This window comes from Seriola aureovittata, chromosome 3, assembly GCF_021018895.1.
Source record: "Seriola aureovittata isolate HTS-2021-v1 ecotype China chromosome 3, ASM2101889v1, whole genome shotgun sequence".
Classification (NCBI taxonomy): domain Eukaryota; kingdom Metazoa; phylum Chordata; class Actinopteri; order Carangiformes; family Carangidae; genus Seriola; species Seriola aureovittata.
In genome coordinates, this window is record NC_079366.1 from 21,999,632 (window position 1) to 22,022,824 (window position 23,193).

At 35.3% G+C, this 23,193-nt stretch overlaps 1 protein-coding gene across 2 annotated transcripts in view; it reads right to left on the reverse strand.

Annotated features, from left to right (window-relative positions):
- Nucleotides 1–9,835: 9,835 nt before the first annotated feature.
- The window catches only part of znf827 (zinc finger protein 827), a 64,750-nt gene continuing 51,392 nt past the window's right edge, over nt 9,836–23,193 (reverse strand). Inside the window, exons 10-15 of one of the 2 annotated variants that reach the window (XM_056371563.1) lie at nt 22,258–22,429; nt 21,178–21,344; nt 17,934–18,143; nt 16,799–16,976; nt 14,399–14,449; nt 13,916–14,055 (exon numbers count right to left, since the gene is read on the reverse strand). In XM_056371563.1, coding sequence (XP_056227538.1) covers nt 14,401–14,449; nt 16,799–16,976; nt 17,934–18,143; nt 21,178–21,344; nt 22,258–22,429 — 776 coding nt within the window. In that variant the 3' untranslated portion in view covers nt 13,916–14,055; nt 14,399–14,400. Of the gene's footprint in view, nt 14,056–14,398; nt 14,450–16,798; nt 16,977–17,933; nt 18,144–21,177; nt 21,345–22,257; nt 22,430–23,193 lie in introns of both variants that reach the window. The other variant, XM_056371562.1, reaches the window with a different exon arrangement.

Sequence of the window (23,193 nt, forward strand, 5' to 3'; positions counted from 1 at the left end):
CATAAAAAGTCATAAAAAAGTCATAAAAAAGTCATAGTATAGTAAGGTATAAAAAGTCATAAAAAAGTCATAGTAAGTAAGGCATAAAAAGTCATAAAAACGTCATAGTATAGTAAGCATAAAAAGTCATAAAAACAACATAGTATAGTAAGGCATAAAAAGTCATAGTAAAGTAAGGCATAAAAAGCCATAAAAAACGTCACAGTATAGTAAGGCACAAAAAGTCATAGTACAGTAAGTCATAAAAAGTCACAAAAATGACATAGTATAGTAAGGCATAAAAAGTCATAAAAACGTCACAGTATAGTAAGGCACAAAAAGTCATAGTATAGTAAGGCATAAAAAGTCCTAAAAACGACATGGTATAGTAAGGCATGAAAAGTCATAAAAACGTCACAGTATACTAAGGCATAAATAGTCGTAGTATAGTAAGGCATAAAAAGTCATAAAAACAACATAGTTTAGTAAGGCATAAAAAGTCATAAAAAGGTCATACTATAGTAAGGCATAAAAAGTCATAGTATATAAAGGAATAAAAAGTAATAAAAAGTCATAGTAAGGTAAGGCATAAAAAGTCCTAAAAACGACATGGTATAGTAAGGCATAAAAAGTCATAAAAACGTCATGGTATAGTAAGGCATGTAAAGTCATAAAAACGTCACAGTATACTAAGGCATAAATAGTCTTAGTATAGTAAGGCTTAAAAAGTCATAAAAACAACATAGTATAGTAAGGCATAAAAAGTCATAGTATAGTAAGGCATAAAAAGGCATAAAAAGTAATAAAAACATCATAGTATAGTAAGGCATAAAAAGTCGTAAAAAGTCATAAAAACAACATAATATAGTAAGGCATAAAAAGTCATAGTAAGGTAAGGCATAAAAAGTCATAAAAACGACATGGTATAGTAAGGCATGAAAAGTCATAAAAAAGTCATAGTATAGTAAGGTATAAATAATCATAGTATAGTAAGGCATAAAAAGTCATAGTATAGTAAGGCATAAAAAGTTATAAAAACGTCATAGTATAGTAAGGTATAAATAATCATAGTATAGTAAGGCATAAAAAGTCATAGTATAGTTAGGCATAAAAAGTCATAAAAACGTCATAGTATAGTAAGGCATCAAAAGTCATAAAAACGTCACAGTATAGTAAGGCATAAAAAGTCATAGTAAGGTAAGGCATAAAAAGTCATAAAAACGACATGGTACAGTAAGGCATGAAAAGTCATAAAAAAGTCATAGTATAGTAAGGTATAAATAATCATAGTATAGTAAGGCATAAAAAGTCATAGTATAGTAAGGCATAAAAAGTTATAAAAACGTCATAGTATAGTAAGGTATAAATAATCATAGTATAGTAAGGCATAAAAAGTCATAGTATAGTTAGGCATAAAAAGTCATAAAAACGTCATAGTATAGTAAGGCATCAAAAGTCATAAAAACGTCACAGTATAGTAAGGCATAAAAAGTCATAGTATAGTAAGGCATAAAAAGTCATAAAAACAACATGGTATAGTAAGGCATGAAAAGTCATAAAAAAGTCATAGTATAGTAAGGTATAAATAATCATAGTATAGTAAGGCATAAAAAGTCATAGTATAGTAAGGCATAAAAAGTTATAAAAACGTCATATTATAGTAAGGCATAAAAAGTCATAAAAACGTCATAGTATAGTAAGGCATAAAAATTCATAAAAACGTCATAGTATAGTAAGGTATAAAAAGTCATAGTATAGTAAGGCATAAAAAGTCATAAAAACGTCATAGTATAGTAAGGCATAAAAAGTCATAAAAACAACATAGTATAGTAAGGCATAAAAAGTCATAGTAAAGTAAGGCATAAAAAGCCATAAAAACGTCACAGTATAGTAAGGCATAAAAAGTCATAGTACAGTAAGTCATAAAAAGTCACAAAAATGACATAGTATAGTAAGGCATAAAAAGTCATAAAAACGTCACAGTATAGTAAGGCACAAAAAGTCATAGTATAGTAAGGCATAAAAAGTCCTAAAAACGACATGGTATAGTAAGGCATGAAAAGTCATAAAAACGTCACAGTATACTAAGGCATAAATAGTCGTAGTATAGTAAGGCATAAAAAGTCATAAAAACAACATAGTATAGTAAGGCATAAAAAGTCATAAAAAGGTCATACTATAGTAAGGCATAAAAAGTCATAGTATATAAAGGAATAAAAAGTAATAAAAAGTCATAGTAAGGTAAGGCATAAAAAGTCCTAAAAACGACATGGTATAGTAAGGCATAAAAAGTCATAAAAACGTCATAGTATAGTAAGGCATGTAAAGTCATAAAAACGTCACAGTATACTAAGGCATAAATAGTCTTAGTATAGTAAGGCTTAAAAAGTCATAAAAACAACATAGTATAGTAAGGCATAAAAAGTCATAGTATAGTAAGGAATAAAAAGTAATAAAAACATCATAGTATAGTAAGGCATAAAAAGTCTTAAAAACGTCATAGTATAGTAAGGCATAAAAGGCATAAAAACGTCATAGTATAGTAAGGCATAAAAAGTCATAAAAACGTCACAGTATATTAAGGCATAAAAAGTCATAGTATAGCAAGGCATAAAAAGTCATAAAAACGTCATAGTATAGTAAGGCATAACAAGTTATAAAAACGTCATAGTATAGTAAGGTATAAATAAACATAGTACAGTAAGGCATAAAAAGTCATAAAAATTACATAGTATAGTAAGGCATAGAAAGTCATAAAAACGTCATAGTATAGTAAGGCATAAAAAGTCATAAAAACAAGATAGTATAGTAAGGCATAAAAAGTCATAGTAAAGTAAGGCATAAAAAGTCATAAAAATGACATAGTATAGTAAGGCATAAAAAGTCATAAAAACGTCACAGTATACTAAGGCATAAATAGTCGTAGTATAGCAAGGCATAAAAAGTCATAAAAACAACATAGTTTAGTAAGGCATAAAAAGTCATAGTATATAAAGGAATAAAAAGTAATAAAAACGTTATAGTATAGTAAGGCATAAAAAGTCATAAAAACGTTATAGTATAGTAAGGCATAAAAAGTCATAAAAACGTCACAGTATACTAAGGCATAAATAGTCTTAGTATAGTAAGGCTTAAAAAGTCATAAAAACAACATAGTATAGTAAGGCATAAAAAGTCATAAAAACGTCATAGTATAGTAAGGCATAAAAAGTTATAAAAACGTCATATTATAGTAAGGCATAAATAATCATAGTAGAGTAAGGCATAAAAAGTAATAAAAACGTCATAGTATAGTAAGGCATAAAAAGTTACAAAAACGTCATAGTAAAGTAAGGCATAAAAAGTCATAAAAACGTCATATTATAGTAAGGCATAAAAAGTCATAAAAACATCATAGTATAGTAAGGCATGAAAAGTCATAAAAACGTCACAGTATACTAAGGCATAAATAGTCTTAGTATAGTAAGGCTTAAAAAGTCATAAAAACAACATAGTATAGTAAGGCATAAAAAGTCATAAAAATGTCATAGTATAGTAAGGCATAAAAAGTCATAAAAACGTCATAGTATATAAAGGAATAAAAAGTAATAAAAACGTCATAGTAGAGTAAGGCATAAAAAGTCATAGTAAAGTAAGGCATAAAAAGTCTTAAAAACGTCATAGTATAGTAAGGCATAAAAGGCATAAAAAGTTATAAAAACGTCACAGTATATTAAGGCATAAAAAGTCATAGTATATAAGGAATAAAAAGTCATAGTATAGTAAGGCATAAAAAAGTCATAAAAACGTTATAGTATAGTAAGGCATAAAAAGTCATAGTAAAGTAAGGCATAAAAAGTCGTAAAAAGTCATAAAAAAGTCATAGTATAGTAAGCATAAAAAGTCATAGTATAGTAAGGCATAAAAAACGTCACAGTATAGTAAGGCATAAATAATCATAGTACAGTAAGGCATAAATAGTCGTAGTATAGCAAGGCATAAAAAGTCATAAAAACAACATAGTTTAGTAAGGCATAAAAAGTCATAGTATATAAAGGAATAAAAAGTAATAAAAACGTTATAGTATAGTAAGGCATAAAAAGTCATAAAAACGTTATAGTATAGTAAGGCATAAAAAGTCATAAAAACGTCACAGTATACTAAGGCATAAATAGTCTTAGTATAGTAAGGCTTAAAAAGTCATAAAAACGACATAGTATAGTAAGGCATAAAAAGTCAAAAAACGTCATAGTATAGTAAGGCATAAAAAGTTATAAAAACGTCATATTATAGTAAGGCATAAATAATCATAGTAGAGTAAGGCATAAAAAGTAATAAAAACGTCATAGTATAGTAAGGCATAAAAAGTTACAAAAACGTCATAGTATAGTAAGGCATAAAAAGTCATAAAAACGTCATATTATAGTAAGGCATAAAAAGTCATAAAAACATCATAGTATAGTAAGGCATGAAAAGTCATAAAAACGTCACAGTATACTAAGGCATAAATAGTCTTAGTATAGTAAGGCTTAAAAAGTCATAAAAACAACATAGTATAGTAAGGCATAAAAAGTCATAAAAACGTCATAGTATAGTAAGGCATAAAAAGTTATAAAAACGTCATATTATAGTAAGGCATAAATAATCATAGTACAGTAAGGCATAAAAAGTAATAAAAACGTCATAGTATAGTAAGGCATAAAAAGTCATAAAAATTACATAGTATAGTAAGGCGTAAAAATTACATAGTATAGTAAGGCATAAAAAGTCATAAAAACGTCATAGTATAGTAAGGTATGAAAAGTCATAGTATAGTAAGGCATAAAAAGTCATAAAAACGTCATAGTATAGTAAGGCATAAAAAGTCATAAAAACGTCACAGTATAGTAAGGCATAAAAAGTCATAGTATAGTAAGGAATAAAAAGTAAAAAAAAACGTCATAGTATAGTAAGGCATAAAAAGTCATAAAAACGTCATAGTACAGTAAGGCATAAAAAGAAATAAAAACGTCATAGTATAATAAGGCATAAAAAGTCATAAAAACTACATAGTATAGTAAGGCGTAAAAAGTCATAGTATAGTAAGGAATAAAAAGTCATAATACAGTAAGGCATAAAAAGTCATAGTACAGTAAGGCAAAAAAGTAAAAAAAAACGTCATAGTATAGTAAGGCCTAAAAAGTCATAAAAATGACATAGTATAATAAGGCATAAAAAGTCATAAAAACAACATAGTATAGTAAGGCATAAAAAGTCATAAAAACAACATAGTATAGTAAGGCATAAAAAGTCATAGTACAGTAAGGCATAAAAAGTCAAAAAAATGACATAGTATAGTAAAGCATAAAAAGTCATAAAAACGACATAGTATAGTAAGGCGTAAAAAGTCATAGTATAGTAAGGCATAAAAAGTCATAAAAACGTCATAGTAGAGTAAGGCATAAAAAGTAATGAAAACGTCATAGTATAATAAGGCATAAAAAGTCATAAAAATTACATAGTATAGTAAGGCATAAAAAGTCATAAAAACGACATAGTATAGTAAGGCGTAAAAAGTCATAGTATAGTAAGGCATAAAAAGTCATAAAAAGTCATAGTATAGTAAGGCATAAAAAGTAAAAAAAAACGTCATAGTATAGTAAGGCATAAAAAGTCATAAAAACGTCATAGTATAGTAAGGCATAAAAAGTCATAGTATAGTAATGCATAAAAAGTCTTAAAAACGTCATAGTATGGTAAGGCATAAAAAGTCATAAAAACATCACAGTATAGTAAGGCATAAAAAGTCATAAAAAAGTCATAATATAATAACTTATAAAAAATCATAAAAAAATCATGGTATAGTAAGGAATAAAAGGCATAAAAACGTCATAGTATAGTAAGGCATAAATAGTCTTTGTATAGTAAGGAATAAAAAGTCATAAAAATGTCATAGTAAAGTAAGGAATAAAAATGTCATAAAAACGTCATAGTATAGTAAGGCATAAAAAGTCATAAAAACGACATAGTATAGTAAGGCATAAAAAGTCATAGTATAGTAAGGCATAAAAAGTAATAAAAACATCATAGTATAGGAAGGCATAAAAAGTCATAAAAACGTCATAGTATAGTAAGGCATGAAAAGTTATAAAAACGTCATAGTATAGTAAGGCCTAAATAATCATACTAAAGTAAGGCATAAAAAGTCATAGTATAGTAAGGCATAAAAAGTCATAAAAAAGTCATGGTATAGTAAGGCATAAAAAGTCATCTTATAGTAAGGCATAAAAAGTCATAAACAAGTCATAGTATAGTAAGGCATAAATAATCATACTAAAGTAAGGCATAAAAAGTCATAGTATAGTAAGGCATAAAAAGTCATAAAAAAGTCATGGTATAGTAAGGCATAAAAAGTCATATTATAGTAAGGCATAAAAAGTCATAAAAACGTCATAGTATAATAAGGCATAAAAAGTAATAAATACGTCATAGTATTGTAAAGCATTAAAAAGTCATAAAAACGTCATAGTATATTAAGGCATAAAAAGTCATAAAAACATCATAGTATAGTAAGTCATAAAAATGTCATAGTATAGGAAGGCATAAAAAGTCATAGTATATTAAGGCATAAAAAGTAAAAAAAAAACGACAGTATAGTAAGGCATAAAAAGTCATTAAAAAGTCATAGTATAGTAAGGAATAAAACGTCATATTACAGTAAGGCATAAAAAGTCATAATAACGTTATAGTATAGTAAGGCATAAAAGTCATAAAAATGTCATAGTATAGTAAGGCACAAAAAGTCATAAAAACCTCATAGTAAAGTAAGGCATAAAAAGTCATAAAAACGTCATAGTATATTAAGGCATAAAAAGTCAAAAAAACGTCATAGCATAGTAAGGCATGAAAAGTCATAAAAACGTCATAGTATTGTAAGGCATAAAAAGTCATAAAAACAACATCGTATAGCGAGACATAAAAAGTCATAGTAGAGCAAGGCATAAAAAGTCATAAAAACGTCATAGTATTGTAAGGCATAAAAAGTCATAGTATAGTAAGGCATAAAGAGTCATAAAAACGTCATATTATTGTAAGGCATACAAAATCACAAAAACGACATAGTATAGTAAGGCATAAAAAGTCATAAAAACGTGCTAGTATAGTAAGGAATAAAACGTCATAGTATAGTAAGCCATAAAAAGTCTTAAAAATGTCATAGTATAGTAAGGCATAAAAAGTCAAAAAAACGTCATAGTATAGTAAGGCATAAAACGTCATAGCATAGTAAGGCATAAAAAGTCTTAAAAACGACATAGCATAGTAAGGCAAAAAAAGTCATAAAAACAACATAGTAAAATAAGGCATAAAAATTCATAATAAAGTCATAGTATATTAAGGCATAAAAAGTCATAAAAACGTCATAGTATAGTAAGGCATAAAAATTTCATAGTATAGTAAGGCATAAAAAGTCATTAAAAGGTCATAGTATAGTAAGGCATAAAAAGTCATTAAAAGGTCATAATATAGTAAGGCATTAAAAGTCATAGTATAATAAGGCATAAAAAGTCATAAAAACAACATTGTATAGCGAGTCATAAAAAGACATAGTAGAGCAAGGCATAAAAAGTCATAAAAACGTCATAGTATAGTAAGGCATAAAAAGTCATAGTATAGTAAGGCATAAAAAGTCATAATAACGTCATAGTATAGAAAGACATAAAAATGTTTTAAAAATGACATAGTATAATAAGGCATAAAAAGTCTTAAAATCAACATAGTATAGTAAGGCATAAAAAGTCTTAAAAACGACATAGTATAGTAAGGAATAAAAAGTCATAGTATAGTAAGGCATAAAAAGTCTTAAAAAGGACATAGTATAGTAAGGAATAAAAAGTCATAGTATAGTAAGGCATAAAAAGTCATAAAAACGACATAGTATAGTAAGGCATAAAAAGCCATAGTATAGTAAGGCAAAAAAGGTCATAAAAACGTCATAGTAAAGTAAGGCATAAAAAGTAACAACAACGTCACAGTATAGTAAGGCATAAAACATCATAGGATAGTGAGGCATAAAATGTCATAAAAAGGTCATAAAAACATCATATTATAATTAGGAATAAAAAGTCATAGAATTGTCATAGTATAGTGTGGAATACAAAAATCTATAAACACATCATAGTACAGTAGGGAATAAGAACCATCATTGTATAGAATTTCATAAAAAAGATCATAATATAATAAGGCATAAAAACTTCATAGTATAGCAAGTCAGTAAAACGTCATTGTATAGTAAGGCATAAAAAGTAATCAAAATGTCATAGTATAGAAAGGCATAAAGCTTCATAAAAACGTTATTGTATGGTGTGGCATAAAAATTAATCAAAATGTCATTGTATAGTAAGGAATAAAAAGTCACAAAATCGCCATAGTATAGTATGGCATAAAAAATTTCTTAAAAACATCATAGTACAGTAGGGAATAAGAACCATCATTGTATAAAATGTCATAAAAATTTATCTGTATAGTAAGGCACAAAAAGTAATATAAAAATGTCCTAATATAGTAAGAAATAAAAAATTTAATTTAAATGTCATAGTATATTACTGCATAAAAACGTCATAGCATAGTAAGGCTTAAAGAACTTGACCAAAACATAATAGCATAGTAAGACATAAAAAATGTCATAAAAATGTAATAGTATAGTAAAGCACAAAATATGTCATAACAATGTCATAGTATTGTAAGACATAAAAAATGTCATAAAAACATAATATAGACATAAAAACGTTATAAAAATGTCATAGTACAGCACAACATATAAAATGTAATTAAGACGTCATAGGATAGTAAGTCATAAAAAATGTCACGAAAACATCAGTATAGTAGGGAATTAAAACCGTCATAGTATAGAATGTCATAAAAACGTCATAGTGCAGTAATGTGCAAAAAATGTCACAAAAGCTTCATAGTATAGTAAGGCATAAAAAGGTCTTAAAATGTCATAGTGTAGCAAGGCATAAAAAGTCGCAGTTAAGTAAGGCACAAAAAGTCAGTATAGTAAGGCATAAAAAAAATGATCAACTGTACATCCATATCCACATTGATACATATATTTTTATTTATGTAAATGTGAAGAATACTGAGCAAACAGTAGTGGCTCAGAAAAATACAAGTAAACTGGACCTTGAGATATGCTGATATCACCACATTTTGACAAATTGTGATCAAGGAGTTACAACAAACTAAAACCTTCTTGTGTGAAACAAAAATATAACTGATGTTACAGTTTTCCGTAATGGACCGAATGTTTTGCTAAACTTGTCTTCTCAAGGTCAAGAATGAAGTTGCTTTCCTAAATCTTCTATTATCATTTAGTTAGGGTTGCTAATTATTATCATCTTAACTGATCAATTGCAATGTCTTTGAAATGTCCAAAAACAGTTAGAAATGCCTGCAGGTTTGTCTGATGACATCTTTTTGACAGCTGAAGTTGACATCTTGAAATCTTGTTCACATCTTGTTTTGTCAGGCCCATAGTCCAAAACCCAAAAGATATTAATAAGATATAAGATATAAAATAATATAATTTGCACTTTCTAATTGTAGAGAAGCAATAAATGTTCATATGTGAGAGGCTGGAACAGTTACCATTTTGCTTCATTAAACAGCTGTTACAATTAATGATTATCAAAACTAATGATAATTAATTTAGTCAGTGTATAACAATTAATCAACTAATTGTTTCATATTAACTTCTAGTTAATTTTAAATATCTGAGACATTGAGCATCCTGGTTGATACGGCCAACTGAGAAAATAAATGAAACTGATGCTGAAAGTGATGCTGAATGATGCTGTTTAAAGTAATTGCAAAACAGAGAAAAGACAGACAAGTGACATAATATCTGATGTAAGCTTTACTTTCAAATCCTGTTACATTTAGATCTGGCAAGTTGAACATAAAATAATGCCAAACAAAGGAAACAAATACAAAACCAAAAAAGTACAAATGATCTATTTACCAGTTATCGTCACAACCCTGTACAGCCTTAACAATGGAGTAATAAAAAAAAGCTTTGTACAGCACATACCAATCTTTACCGAGTGCCAAAAGATAAGATAGTTGAGCCTTTTCTAATCATAAAATACAGCCAAACTTAAAGCTAACTGATTGTAGGACAGTGCAGGGTGATGCTAACTAAACGCAACCAAGGGAGTTAGTTTTAAACACAATTAAGTGCTAAAGAACTAGAGCGAGGGCAATGTCATGCATACTCTGAAGTGCTGAAAAGGTAGTCAAGCTTTAAAAAAAGTCACTGTGCTGCTTACAATTGGGGAAATAAACAGAATAAGTGCTTAAGAATACTGTTTTTCAAAAGGATAGAGCCCTGTTGCCTTTTTAAATGTTACACTCAAACTAAGGGGACATAAAGAAGTGCAGCCATTCATGATTATGTTGTATTAAAAGGCAGACATTTTAAAAAGGTGTCAAGAGGAGACACATTCTTTTTTTTATCTCTTCATCTTTTTTCTTTTGGACCCTGACAATTAGTTTGACTTATTCTCAGAAGTCTCAGGTGGTTTCCTTCCACCAAGTGGCACTAGAGTATAAAAGATAACATAGACAGTACAAGGAGAGTGTGTGTCTGTGTGTGTGTGTGTGTGTGTGTGTTAGAGGGATGCTCCTTTCACTCCAGAGACAGCATGCCAGACATTGACAGAGCAAAAAGGAACAAACAAACAGCAGTGTAAAAGGTGGGGGACAATTGAGGCATTGCTCCAGAGCAGGATGTGACGGATTCAATCCTAACATCACATCCTGCTGCGAGTTACATTTTGGTCTTGACAATTCATGTTCTCTGTCCAATCAACATTTTTTTTGATAAGATTTAAGTAGAAAAATAAAAAAAGCAACAATGATTCATTAAAAGAAAATGCATGAGTAAAACAGACAAAAGGAAACGATAAAGAAAATAAAAAAAACAATCCCTTTACAAATAAGGGATATTGGCTTGAAGACCACTTAGGAACACAAGCACTATTAATAACGGGTAAAGCTTTTTCAAAATAAAATGCTTGTACTATGATGCCCCATCTCGCAAAACATACTTCTTTTTGAGCATTTTACGGATAAATACATATTCTCATAATCAAAAAGTGCAGCACTGTGCAAAATTGGCTATCACAATTTAGCCTGGGACCTTTAGTTCCCAGGGAGAGCTTAACCTCTACTGTCTAATTCATGCAATTTGTATTTACTTTCTCCAATTTCACGGAGGCAGACCCTTTTGCACCACTAGAAATGCCTACACGTGAAACTGAGGGATGTTGATTGAGTAATTTCCAGCAACTATTGTCTACTTCACATTATAGTGACATGGTGGATCTAAGTTTGCACTTTAAAACAAAAAGGAAAACGAAAGGTTTAAGTGCTTTTGGCTTGAAGTGTAACTACATTAAGTGCAATTTAAACTCAAAAGGTTGACAGGGGGGAGGGTAGGGTAAAAAGCAGTACCATGTCAGCCGGCCTAACAGAAGCCAGTGCCATTGAACACAATGCTGTACAAGTGAATGGCTTTGCTTCATCATTGCACCTACAGGAGCTTTTTCTCTCAATGGGTGCTCTATGAATGTTAGTAGAAAATGTTTTATTATGATGTAAAAGGCTCAGTAAAAAAAGTAAAAATAAAAAAAACAAAACAAAAATGAAACAAAAGAAAAAGACACAGAAGGCCACCAAACACACTAACTTTCCTGCCTTTACCAGCACAGAAGACGTCCCTATTCACACTTCTGTATCGCTTCTTTTTCATGTACATAAACAAAAATACATTCATTCAAGTCATTTTGGAACAGTTTTTTTCTTTTTTTTTTGTACACAAAAATTACAAAAAGCTCCAAAAAGCACCATTGAATCGGCCTGTGGTGACCCTGGCTGTGGGTAGCTCGCTAACCCAGAGCTAGTCACCTCCACAAAACAGTTATCTCATATATCTCTTCTAAGTATAGGTGCGTGATACATAATTCTGCATATGAAGCTGCGCCGATATCCACCTGGTCTCAGAAATAATGAATGAATATTTCAGTCTAGTCACGCGTTAGTTGTCTGTAGGATTTCACTGCTTATTTACCTGTGAGTGCAAATGCATTGGCAACATTTTACATTTATATTCAAATCAAATTGTTAGAAATAAATGTATGTTTCTTGTCATGGAAGGTCAGATTGAATAGTTTTCAATTTACATATTTGAATATTTACATCATCACAGCTTATTTCCTGTATTATGAGCTTACAAAAAAACAATCAAAATTAGTTAGTGACCCATTTAAATTACATTTATTCTGAGACAGAGGTGTCATCAGGCAGCAGCTATGCATAATATGGTTTCACCATTATACAAAAAAACCAACAAAAATCAAAAAGATGGGAGGGGGAAGGGCTACAAAACTATGTACAAGATTGATAAATAAGTAAGTGCGTGGTTTGAGGCGTTGCTTTGGAAACGTGCCTTTTTCAATGAAAAGCATGCCGTTTCATTGGTTCTGTCGCACCGCTAACACTTCAGGATATCTCGAATTTAGCTTCCTAATGACGTCAAAGCTAGTTGAAACACAGAAACAGGCATGCTATTTCGATGCATAATAGCAATAGACAAAAATGCACTAAAATATAGCACTTGCAAGTTTTGTTTCGTCTTTTTCAACTTTTTATCTCGTCAAATGACTAAAGAAAAATATCTATAAAACTGAGATACGTTAGTTTCCTCAGATAATGCAACTGGGTCCAGGTCATTCAGACGTTTAAAAACAGAAAATAAAAGGTAATAGAGAGTAGTAGTTGAAGTAGTAATAATTCAATTGATAGAACTGATAAGAAAAGCAGCTTTTTGATATAAATGCATTTTTAGCATGTACAGCCTTTTTCTCTTATAAATGTTTTTTTTCTTTTCTTCAATATGTTTGTCTGGTCCAGCTTATTCTGCTGGTCTGATTGGAAAAGATGTTGCTCCCACTGCAGTGGTCAAGTGTCATTCACACCACTGTCCAAGGAGTGAGGGAAAGAGCGAGGAGAGGAGGAGGAGGTGGGCGAGGTCAAACAGTTTTGGCCCTCTCCATCAGTCCCAGGTAGGCCAGGAAGGAGTGTTTGTGGGAGGTGGGTGAGGGAGAAGAGCGGGAGGGGGAGGCCGAGTTGGAGGAGAAGAGGAGAGGAGATGTGGCGGGCCGCCATCTGGAGTGGAGGTGCGAGTGGAATGTGAAGCGGCTGTTGTGGGTGAACAGGGTGGTGAGGGGGATCAGGTGCGCCCGATCGCAGTTCCTGTACTGCTCGAACACGTGGCGGGAGGAGGGGAGGAAGAGGGAGGGGCTGCCGCTGCTCAGACCACCGGGGTTTCTGGTGGCGTCGTTGCCATTAGTGCTGACCAAGCAGTGCAGAGGGCCTTTGGGGTCCAGCTGGTGGGACTTGCCCAGCGTGAGTGACAGGGCAACAGACTGGAGCGCCTGGGACGCTGTTAGACTCATGAGAGGGCTGTTACTCCCACTCCCTCCACTGCTCCCTCCTCCTCCACTGAACAGGAACTTCTCCTGGCTCTTCTGCAGTGACGAGCCCCCTGGCGATGTTCCCTCGAGAGACAGCTCCTCCTCTCCTGCCTCCTCATCTTCCTCCTCTTCTTCCCCTCCTCCTCCTAAGCCTCCATCCAGTCCCCCCGCTCCTCCACTCTGGTGTTTCTTGAGGTGGCGGCTGAAGACAAAGGGGTGTGTGGTGGTGAAAGGGCACTCTTGGCAGCCAAAAGTCTGGCGCGGCGCATGCTTCAGCTTCTTGTGCAGGTTGAGGTTGTCCTTGCGCTTGCAGCTATAAGAGCAGCGGTCGCAGTGGAAGGGCCGCTCGCCCGTGTGCACACGCACATGCTCGATCAGCTTATTGGCCGTCTTGGACAAGTAGCCACACTGCTCACACTTGTAGTGGTTGCCCAGGCGGTGCCCGCGCATGTGGGCCTCCAATGAGGCCTGGTCGGGCCACAGTCCCTGGCAGATGCGGCAGCGGTACTCCATCTTACAGTGCGTCTTAAGGTGGCACTCCATGGCCGCTGGACGATTGGTGGAGTAGATGCAGAAAGGGCACCTGGGTAATGTAACAAAAAGGAAGCAGGGAGGGAGGGAGGACACAACACACAAAAAGCAAAGGACAGTTGTAGGCGAAGTGTACTTTCAAAAGCACCTAACACAACTTGAAATTTAATAACACAAAATGATGAAGAGGAGAAGGACAGATAAAGGAAAAGTGTGTGTCATGTACAGTTCTGTGTGCTCATGGTGGTATGTGTGGCAATTTAATGATGGGAAAATTGAGGTGATCAGGTATGTGTGTGTGTGTGTGTGTGTGGGAGGGAGGGGGGTTGACAGGCTGGAGAAAAGATTGGAGCAGTAGGACATGAAGGGAAATGAAGGAATGGAGTGGCACTTACATTTAAATAGCACCTTTCATCTGCTCTGGGCCCCAAAGCGCTTCACAAACCCTGCAGAACAGAATCACCTCAGAAAAACCTCGAAATGGTCAAGGCCCTCTCTCCCTTTCTACACACTCCTACATATATAAAAAACACTTCACATTGCTCAAGTGTATACACGTGTACACACTGGACTGGGGAAAAAAAATCTTGGACTTGGGGTCAGAAAATGTCGGCAATTCGCCCTTAATGTCCGTTAACTTTTTCTACTCATGTTTGGCAAAATCTTGCCTGCTTTTGTTTGTAAATATAATTGTGGTTTACATAAATTAAGAGACTGTGTAAACCTTGAAAAATTGAAAATATAACCAACATGTGCAGATATAAACAGTACAGCAAAGAAGTTTAGTTAAAGCAGATTTAATAAAGTTAAATATATTAAAAAAATACCCGAAGAGCTCAGTTTTTCCACCTCTTTTTCCTCCATTGAATGAAAAGAATCTAAAATAGAAACTACCTATTTCTTTCCCTATTGAATGGTGGCTTACATAAATCAATCTGGCTTTAAAAACATTCACACCAGACAGAAGAAACATTTAAAACTTTTACAAAAAAACTCTTTTACATTTATTCACTGAAACACTATAGCTAGCAGGAGGTCCTCAAGTTAATAACTAAAAGATGCTGTGTGGATATCTTTAAGGTATGGAGGGGGCTTATTGTGTGTTATTATCCACAGGATTTGTATAAAATAGTAGTCAGTGTAACTTTGTTGGCAACTGCCTGGTTTACATTCAGTGAAATGCTAGCATTTCCAGACATTTAACAATGTTGAGAACATCCTAACTCCACTGATGGCTGCACAGAAAAAAGATGTAGAACACAGATCTTTGTTTATGACAAAATGAGGCGATCGTCATAATGACACTCAATGGTTCTGCACATGCACAGACTGGAGTTATGAGAACTCAAAAACAACAAAAAAAATGGTTTGTGTTACTTGAAATGAATCATAACCCATGAAGACCGGATGTGACATATGCGTGTTTAACAAAATGTCCTACTTTTGTGATTTCTTTCTTAAAAGTTTAGGGAAATGTTTTCATGTGTAGAAGCTTTTTCATCCCTGTGCCACCCTGAAACTGTGCGTTTATACATTACTGTGACATCAGTGTGTGTTGTGGATGTTGAGGTCAACAGATGGACTTTACGTTAGCTTGACAGGCCTGAAATGGGACATAAACGTGTCACAGTACAACAAAGGCTCCTGTGGGACTGGAGTATGGAGATGGAGAGGGAAGCATGTTAGGAGACTAAAGCTAAAAAAATTCAAGTCAATATTTGAAAAAGGCTGCCTTGAGCTACAGCAGATAACTGTGTCCAATATGCAGATGCATGTGTATTTGTCCATATATTTGTATATGTAGGGGTCTGAAGTGGTTGGGTGCAAACTATAGTGTGAGCTTTTCATTAGGGTCATGATTTTGAAATAATGCATGCTATGCATTATTTGTGTGAATGTGCAAGCTTGAAAGCGTGCATTAGCTTTGCTGTACATACATTTGGACTGACTTGTCAGTTTCCAGTCTATGATGTTACAGATGCAGCTGATCTGACATTTGAGCTTATGGCGTGCATTTGCTGTGTGTGCCAACAAATTTTATATAATACACATGGGTTTCTGGAATGCAGGTTTCATCAAAAAAAAAATTTCTTTGGCATCGCTGTTAGCTGTGGGCAGTGGAACAACAGACCCTTAGGGGAAGCCCATTTCCTTTCTACTCTTCCTTATGTTCAGAGCAGCCACTGCAGACCCACAGACCACTATCTAATAAGTTCTACTTGCCAAGAGAGACTGTCGAGAAAAACTACAGCTTGTATGATTTCATTTGCTGGCTGCAGATGAATGTTTAAGTGAGGTTAACTGATTCAGGACACCCAGTTATAATAATCTTCAAATAGACCATGTATCTGTGTATCCTTGTTATAAATGAAAGTTTAGGGGTGTCATCTGTATGACTGTTACAGTCAGCTCCTAATAAAAACGGACCAGGATAATGTCAGCCAGTTTTACGCATATGAAATTATGCATCTTTATGTCCCCTAAAGTTATTTTACATGCATTATTGAATGTATATAAAATAAGTTAAACTGTGCATGTAAGATAATAACTGAAACCATTGTGAGATGCCTGAAACTCATAAGCTCAACATTAATATTAGTAGCATCAATTTTTACCATTATTGGACTGAAGCCAAATTTAAATCTTCTGTAACCAGCACACCTCTAGCCATGGTCTATGAATGTGTATAAACTGTATGTGTGTGTTTTTGTGTGCAGTGAGTTGAAAGGGTGAGGGGTGAGGGAGGGGAAGGACGGGCGGAGTTAGGAACCTCTGTCTGTACTTGCTTTCCTTACTTGAGCCCTCCGGAGGGGACGGTGTGGCACTTCTTGTGCTCCAGCAGCTGCTCAGGCGTCTTGAGGAACTTGTGGCAGACGTCACACTCAAACATTCGCGTGATGAGGTGGATCTGGAGGTGCCGCTCGTACATGCTACGCGTCTTGCACACAAAATTGCAGAAGACACACTCGAAGCCTGGAGAGAGAGGATGAGAGGGTTGGTTAAGAGTCTGTCTGTCTGTCTGTTTTTTTTTTAAATAAATATGGTGATTTTGTTTGGCAGTCTGGTTGTACTCTTAAGACTCAGCAAGACTGTTACACATTTGTAGTCTTCACGCCCAATCCTAGACAACCTCTATGACATTATCAGGGTTATTTCAGACTTCAGAAAACTCCTCCACAGCAACACGAGTCACTGTACAACTGTTTTAACAGCCTGAGAAGTACTCCGCATCATTAGTAAATGGACCTTCACATGTAAAATTGGTGGAGCGCCCCTTTAAGTTGCTTAATGGAAGAAGAAAAATCATTCACTACAGCCTGGATTAGGCCACATATGTATACAATTAAGTGAATGAAGTCAGCATGTAATGTCGTCACTTCAGACTCTTTTGCAATGTTCTGCAACTCCTCTGGATTTATGGGTATATTTTTGAATGACAGGATTTGTAGTGAGTGATCCCTTGTGTCCTTACTTGACGCCCATCTTTGTTTTTTTCACCCGGTTCCAACAGCTTTCTGCACGTGTTTAGTCTTAGTGCAGCTCCAAAACACGAGGGGAATTATACTTTGGACAGGAGACCCTAAAAACTGAAAACTGTTTCTTATTATGAGGGATGGGACCCTACATGGACACATTGTGTTTAGTTTAGAAAACATTTTAGTTATTGCACATAAGAGAAGTCTGGTTTAACGCTGACGGGGCCAGTTAGGAAAAGTCGATTTTACTATATGTACAAAATTTGAATTCAATGGTTGTTCAATCACTTTTAATCAAATCTGATCTCAGTCTTGATGAAGCAGATTATGAGTTGAAAGTGTGAAACGTTACCTAAATGATATGAATATTTAATCTTGTAGAGAAATACTTGAAATTAGAATTTAAGTTTTAGAAGTATTTAAAATGATAAAGTGTAATTGGCTGGTTTCTTGCCTTTGTCAGACTTGTCCTCAGTTCCTGATCCTGAGTGGCTTCCGGAGCTGGACTGGCTGCCTGCGGAGGAGGGCGGGGCGAGCAGGCTCTTGAGTTCTTCGTTACCGTGGGTGAGGTCTCCGCCCTCTGAGCTGTTGAGTGAATCGCTGAGGGCCGACAGGGATGAGGAGGTGCTCTTGGTCTCGCTGAGGGGACTTCTTGAGTTCAGACCTGGACACATGAGGACAGAAAATAAGAAATCTTTATCATTACAATTGAAAAACAATGTTGGGGAAAAACTATTAGCTCCAAATCTAAAGAAAAACCCAGGACAAAGATATTAAAAAAAACAAAAAAACAACAACAAAAAAAACCTGCAGAAATCTGTCGCAAGATCCTCATCATTATGTGCATCACACACTGACATACACACAAACAGAATACAAGCAGGCAGCCTCGATAGTCCTGTGCTCTGACTGACGCCCGGCTGCCAGTCCAATCAAGATGCAGTGTGCTTTTATTGATCCCCTTCTCTAAGTCTGCAATTCACTGGGAAGAGAGAGGGAAATAGACGGGGAGGGGGCGAGAGCGAGGGGTGAGGAGCGCAGGTCATGGCCGAAGGAGCTAAGATGGCGGGAGCATCTCAGGGTACAGCTCAACAAAGGGCATTCACTCAGGAGGGAGTGAAAGGAGGGAGAAAAGGCTGCACGGATCCTGAAATGGTTGACTTTTTAATACAGGCACACACTCACACACACGAGACTGAGTCAAAACATACACGAATGTACACATGCTGTGCACATAATATTTCATAGAAGAAATTATACAGTAATAGAAGACATGATTAACTGCCTTCAGTCAAATCTAAATATACCAGAGTCATTCGCAGCACAGTCTTAGCTACAGTCTGAATATAGTATTGAACCATCTTGAGGAAGCTTTTATCTCCTGTGCTGCAGTATTTAACATCTACTTGCCTTCTCTTACAATATCCAAAAGGTTAATGCCACAGAAAGTAAGCAAAAGGAGAAAAAAAAAAGAAAAGAAAAGAAAAAAAAAAAGACGCTGCTGTGAGCCAGTCGGCCTCGACCTTGAAATATACCTCAACTAAAAAATCTTCCAACTTCTCTTTTTCCGAAGAGCTTCATCAGTTACCGTACAGCAACATTCATGATTTAGGAACAAAAATAAAGAAACTGTCAGTCTTCCAGAGAATTCAGGGGCAGATATCAAGGAATACAGTCACATAATTCACCACCTTCCTCCCCCTGCTGAGAAGGGCACCCAACCAACCCTCTTCCCTGTGCAGAGTCCAGGCTTCACAGGGGGTCAGCTTGAACTATAACACCTGCTGAGTTCAGCCATCTCTTGCCTGGGCGTGTCCACACAGTTGACCAGATAACTAGGCTTTTACAGTGCTTTATCCACCCGACCCTCTGAAGTTTAGACACTTTAACAAACAGGGCTGGACCATGACAAATTATTTAAATCCCCACACACGGACGGTAAGATGTGTGTTTATAAAGTTTAAGCTGACAATGATCCACACATTTGTGTGTTTGGTGGTGGTGGTGGCCATCTTGTGCGAGACTGAGATAAATGCCAAGCCTGGCTGAGAGACTTAAAAGATGGCCACAGTGGCATCGTAAACCCAGCTCGTCTCCAAAGGACCCAAGGCCTATTGATTTTTTTCCCCTCAGGCACGATAAGGGCCAACCTTCTCAGATAAACAAGGCCACTGTGGCCTCTGAAAGACCCCTCAGCTGTCTGGGCCGGACAATCCCACCCACCCACACATACACACAAGAAGCAAACACGCACAGACACATGCACATTGAGAAACAGTGGAAGAACAAAACGTCAGCAATAAACTGGACAAAGCTGTTTTAGACAAAAAAAATTATATCGACCACCAGGGGTTCAGACCGGCAGCTTTAAAAGTCCAAAGGAGGTCGACTGGAGGAGGCTTGTTTGTGAAACCCAATTCTACTGCTTGTCTTTCCCTGTGTCCTCTGAACTGATCCTGAACTGTGTGTTTATGAAGTGTAAATTACTGTTACATTATGATGTTGTGACTTCAAACAGTCTTTGCTGATTCCCTTTCATATAATGTATTTGGAGAGTGACACATTTTTTGTTGTGTTGGTTTTGTACTTCAGAAGTACACTGGATTGAAACCAGGAAGTTACTTAACTAGCAATGATAAAGATACATTTTATTATACAAATCACTGATACCAGCCTGTCTGATTGTTTTCGCTGCCTTCTTAGCCGCTATAATAGTGAACTGAATATCTTTAGGTTTTTGTCTGTTGGTTAGAAAAAACAAGCAGAGCATACAATTTATAAGCATAAATAACAAAGCTGGTGTGATGGGCATTTTTCACTATTTTCTTTCATTTTATAGACCAAAATGATTAATCAGTTAATATAGAATACATTCAGTGGGTGATGAAAATAATCAATAGCTGCAGTTCTAAATGGATAAACAACAGGTTTTCGTCCTACTGTGCTGTTCGAAAGTTGAGCCGAATAGGTATAAAAGCTGCTGTGAAACTTAAAACCCTTAAAGCTGAAAGTCAGCTCTTTAACCTCAGCCATTGTTTAAATTTAAACCCTGTGAGTTTGAGTACAGAGCCAAAACAATAGAAAAAGTGTCACTGTACAAATACTGCACTGTATTTCTATTCTGAGCTGTGAACAAGAGCCACAATGTGTAAGCTACCACCCACTCTAACATGTGAGAGTAATTTTGAAAATAACTCACGATAAATCATTTTTCTAGGGGTTGAATCATGTACTTTTGCTACTATCCAGCAGTACATGTTTGTCTGCAAGAACAGCAGGAAGCAAGAACATTACACCAGAGCTGAAATTTAGCAGTTGATTAATCGATCAGTCAACTGACAGGAAAGTCTAAATCAGCAAGCAGCAGCTTTTGATAATTAATTAATCAATTAAGAGATTTTAAAGTAAAAAAAGCCTCAGCATAGAATAAACAGCATATGTTAGGTTGTGAAATGCTGGTTGGAAAAAAAACAACTTACAAACGGAAGATGTCACCTTGGGCTTTAAGAAATTGTCACAAGCACTTTTCTGACATTTTATAGACAAAAATTGATTACCTGAAAAAATAATATGCAGAATAATTGATAATGTTCATTTCAACCCTACATTCCACCGACGCATATCAGAGAGGATTGATCGATCATTGATGCTGTCACTCAGAATCAGTGAGCCGCCAATCAATATGGAAGAATCTGTACCTGCATGTCCGGTACTAATGTGGTTCTTCATGTCATTCTCTTCCATGCAGACGTAGTCACAGACACTGCAGCAGAGGGAGAACATCCACTGCTCCTTGTCCACATGGAGCGACATGTGGCTGACAAACTGGGCGTTCAGCTCTGTCTGGAAACCACACACATGGCAGCTGGACAGAGAACAGAGTGGAAAAGGAAGAAGGATGGTGAGAACGAGAGGGGGGGGGGCACTCAGCTTTAGTGTCACATTATGTTTGCATTAATTGTTATATGGTATAAAGTGGATACATTTATTTTACTCTGATAAAGATTACTAAAAAAGCCCTTTAGTTCTGCAATGGGGAAATGGCGAGAATTAACTCTTACACATATAAGTATTAAAGTAATAGCATGACACTTTTGGGAAATACAGTTATTCGCTTTCTTGCCAAGAGTTAGATGAGAAGATCAATACCACTCTAATGCCTGTACAGTAAATATGAAGCTACAGCCAGAAGACTGTTAGCTTGGTTTAGCATAAAAAACTGGAGGCAGGGAGAAACAGCTAGGCTGGGTCAGTCTCAAATTCAAAATTCATCCACCAACACATCTAAAACTAAATAATGCGTCTTGTCATCACTGTGAGGAGATGTTATTTTTGTGACCTTTAAAGGTGCTGGGAGGCAGATATTTTTTATATATATATATTTGGACTGAGCCAGGCTAACTGTTTCCCTCACTTTCAATCATTATGCTAAGCTAAGCTAATTATCTCCTTACTGTGGCTTTAAATTTAAAGAAAAGCTAATGAGTGTGATATTGACTTTCACATCCAACTCTAGGCAAGAACACAAATAAACACATTTCCCAAAATATCCAACAACTCCTTTAAGGCCAAATAACTGACTCACAAAAACAGAAAATAGAAAACTGACTAATAAAACACAGCAGTTCTGGGGAAATTAAATAAAAATATTTATCAATATTCAATTGGACGTTAAGCAGCATCAAAAATGCTGTGATCAGGTTCAGTTCTGATCTGTGATCCTGGCTTGATACACCCTAAACAGAGGCTGGTGTGGTGTTTTGGTCTGTTATTACTACCTGTAGTAGTAAGGGCAGTTCTTGCGCTCAGCAGAGTCGGCTGTAATAGCGCTGACGATCTGCTCAGCGTCCGTGTTGACCAGCTTGACAGAGTGGATGGTCAGGTGCTGATTGAGGTTAGCCCTGCACTTGGCTGCGTAAGGACACAGGTGACACTTGTACTTCCTCTCTTCTGCAACACAATACACACAGACATAAGACCTTGGGTTACTGTAAATTACCTCCGATGATATTTCATTAAGTTGCGCTCAGCCACTGAGCCTTTAGAGAAAGCTTAAACCTAATTACTTAATGCCTAACCCCACCTCACCTTCACCTGACCCAGCTGTAACTCTGATCCCGAGTAGAGGAAGAAATGTCTGATAAAATCAACTTTTCCGGGTACCATCTGGATGTCATAAGATGGTAATAATTTGAGACGTGTATGAACATAATTTCACCTCATTTTTGTGCAATAAAACATAATAAAAAAAAAAAAAAATCAAATGCAAAAACCCAATCTTCGCTTTTATCCCAAAACAAATCAACATAACAACACATCAACTTCCTCTAGCTCCCCCCTCAAACACACACACACACACACACACACACACACACACACATGCACGCACACACACACACACCATTTGCCCCAAGGACATGGAGCCAGGCAACCTTTATGTCGCCGGGGAAACCAAAAAGACCATCACACTGACATATGCCCCTGCTTCTGCTCTCTGTGGTGTGGCCAAGCTGTTCACAGCCAACACTCTCAGATGGTGTGTGTATGTGTGTGTGTTGTGTAGTGTGTGCATGCAAAACGCGAGACCATGTCCAATTGTGTGGGGGCATTTCATACATGAGTCTCCATTTGTGCAGTGAGTGATTTGGTCCGCTATCCCAAGTAGGTTGTATTAATTTCTAATGCATCGTTAATTTGCTTTAAATAAAACTGTA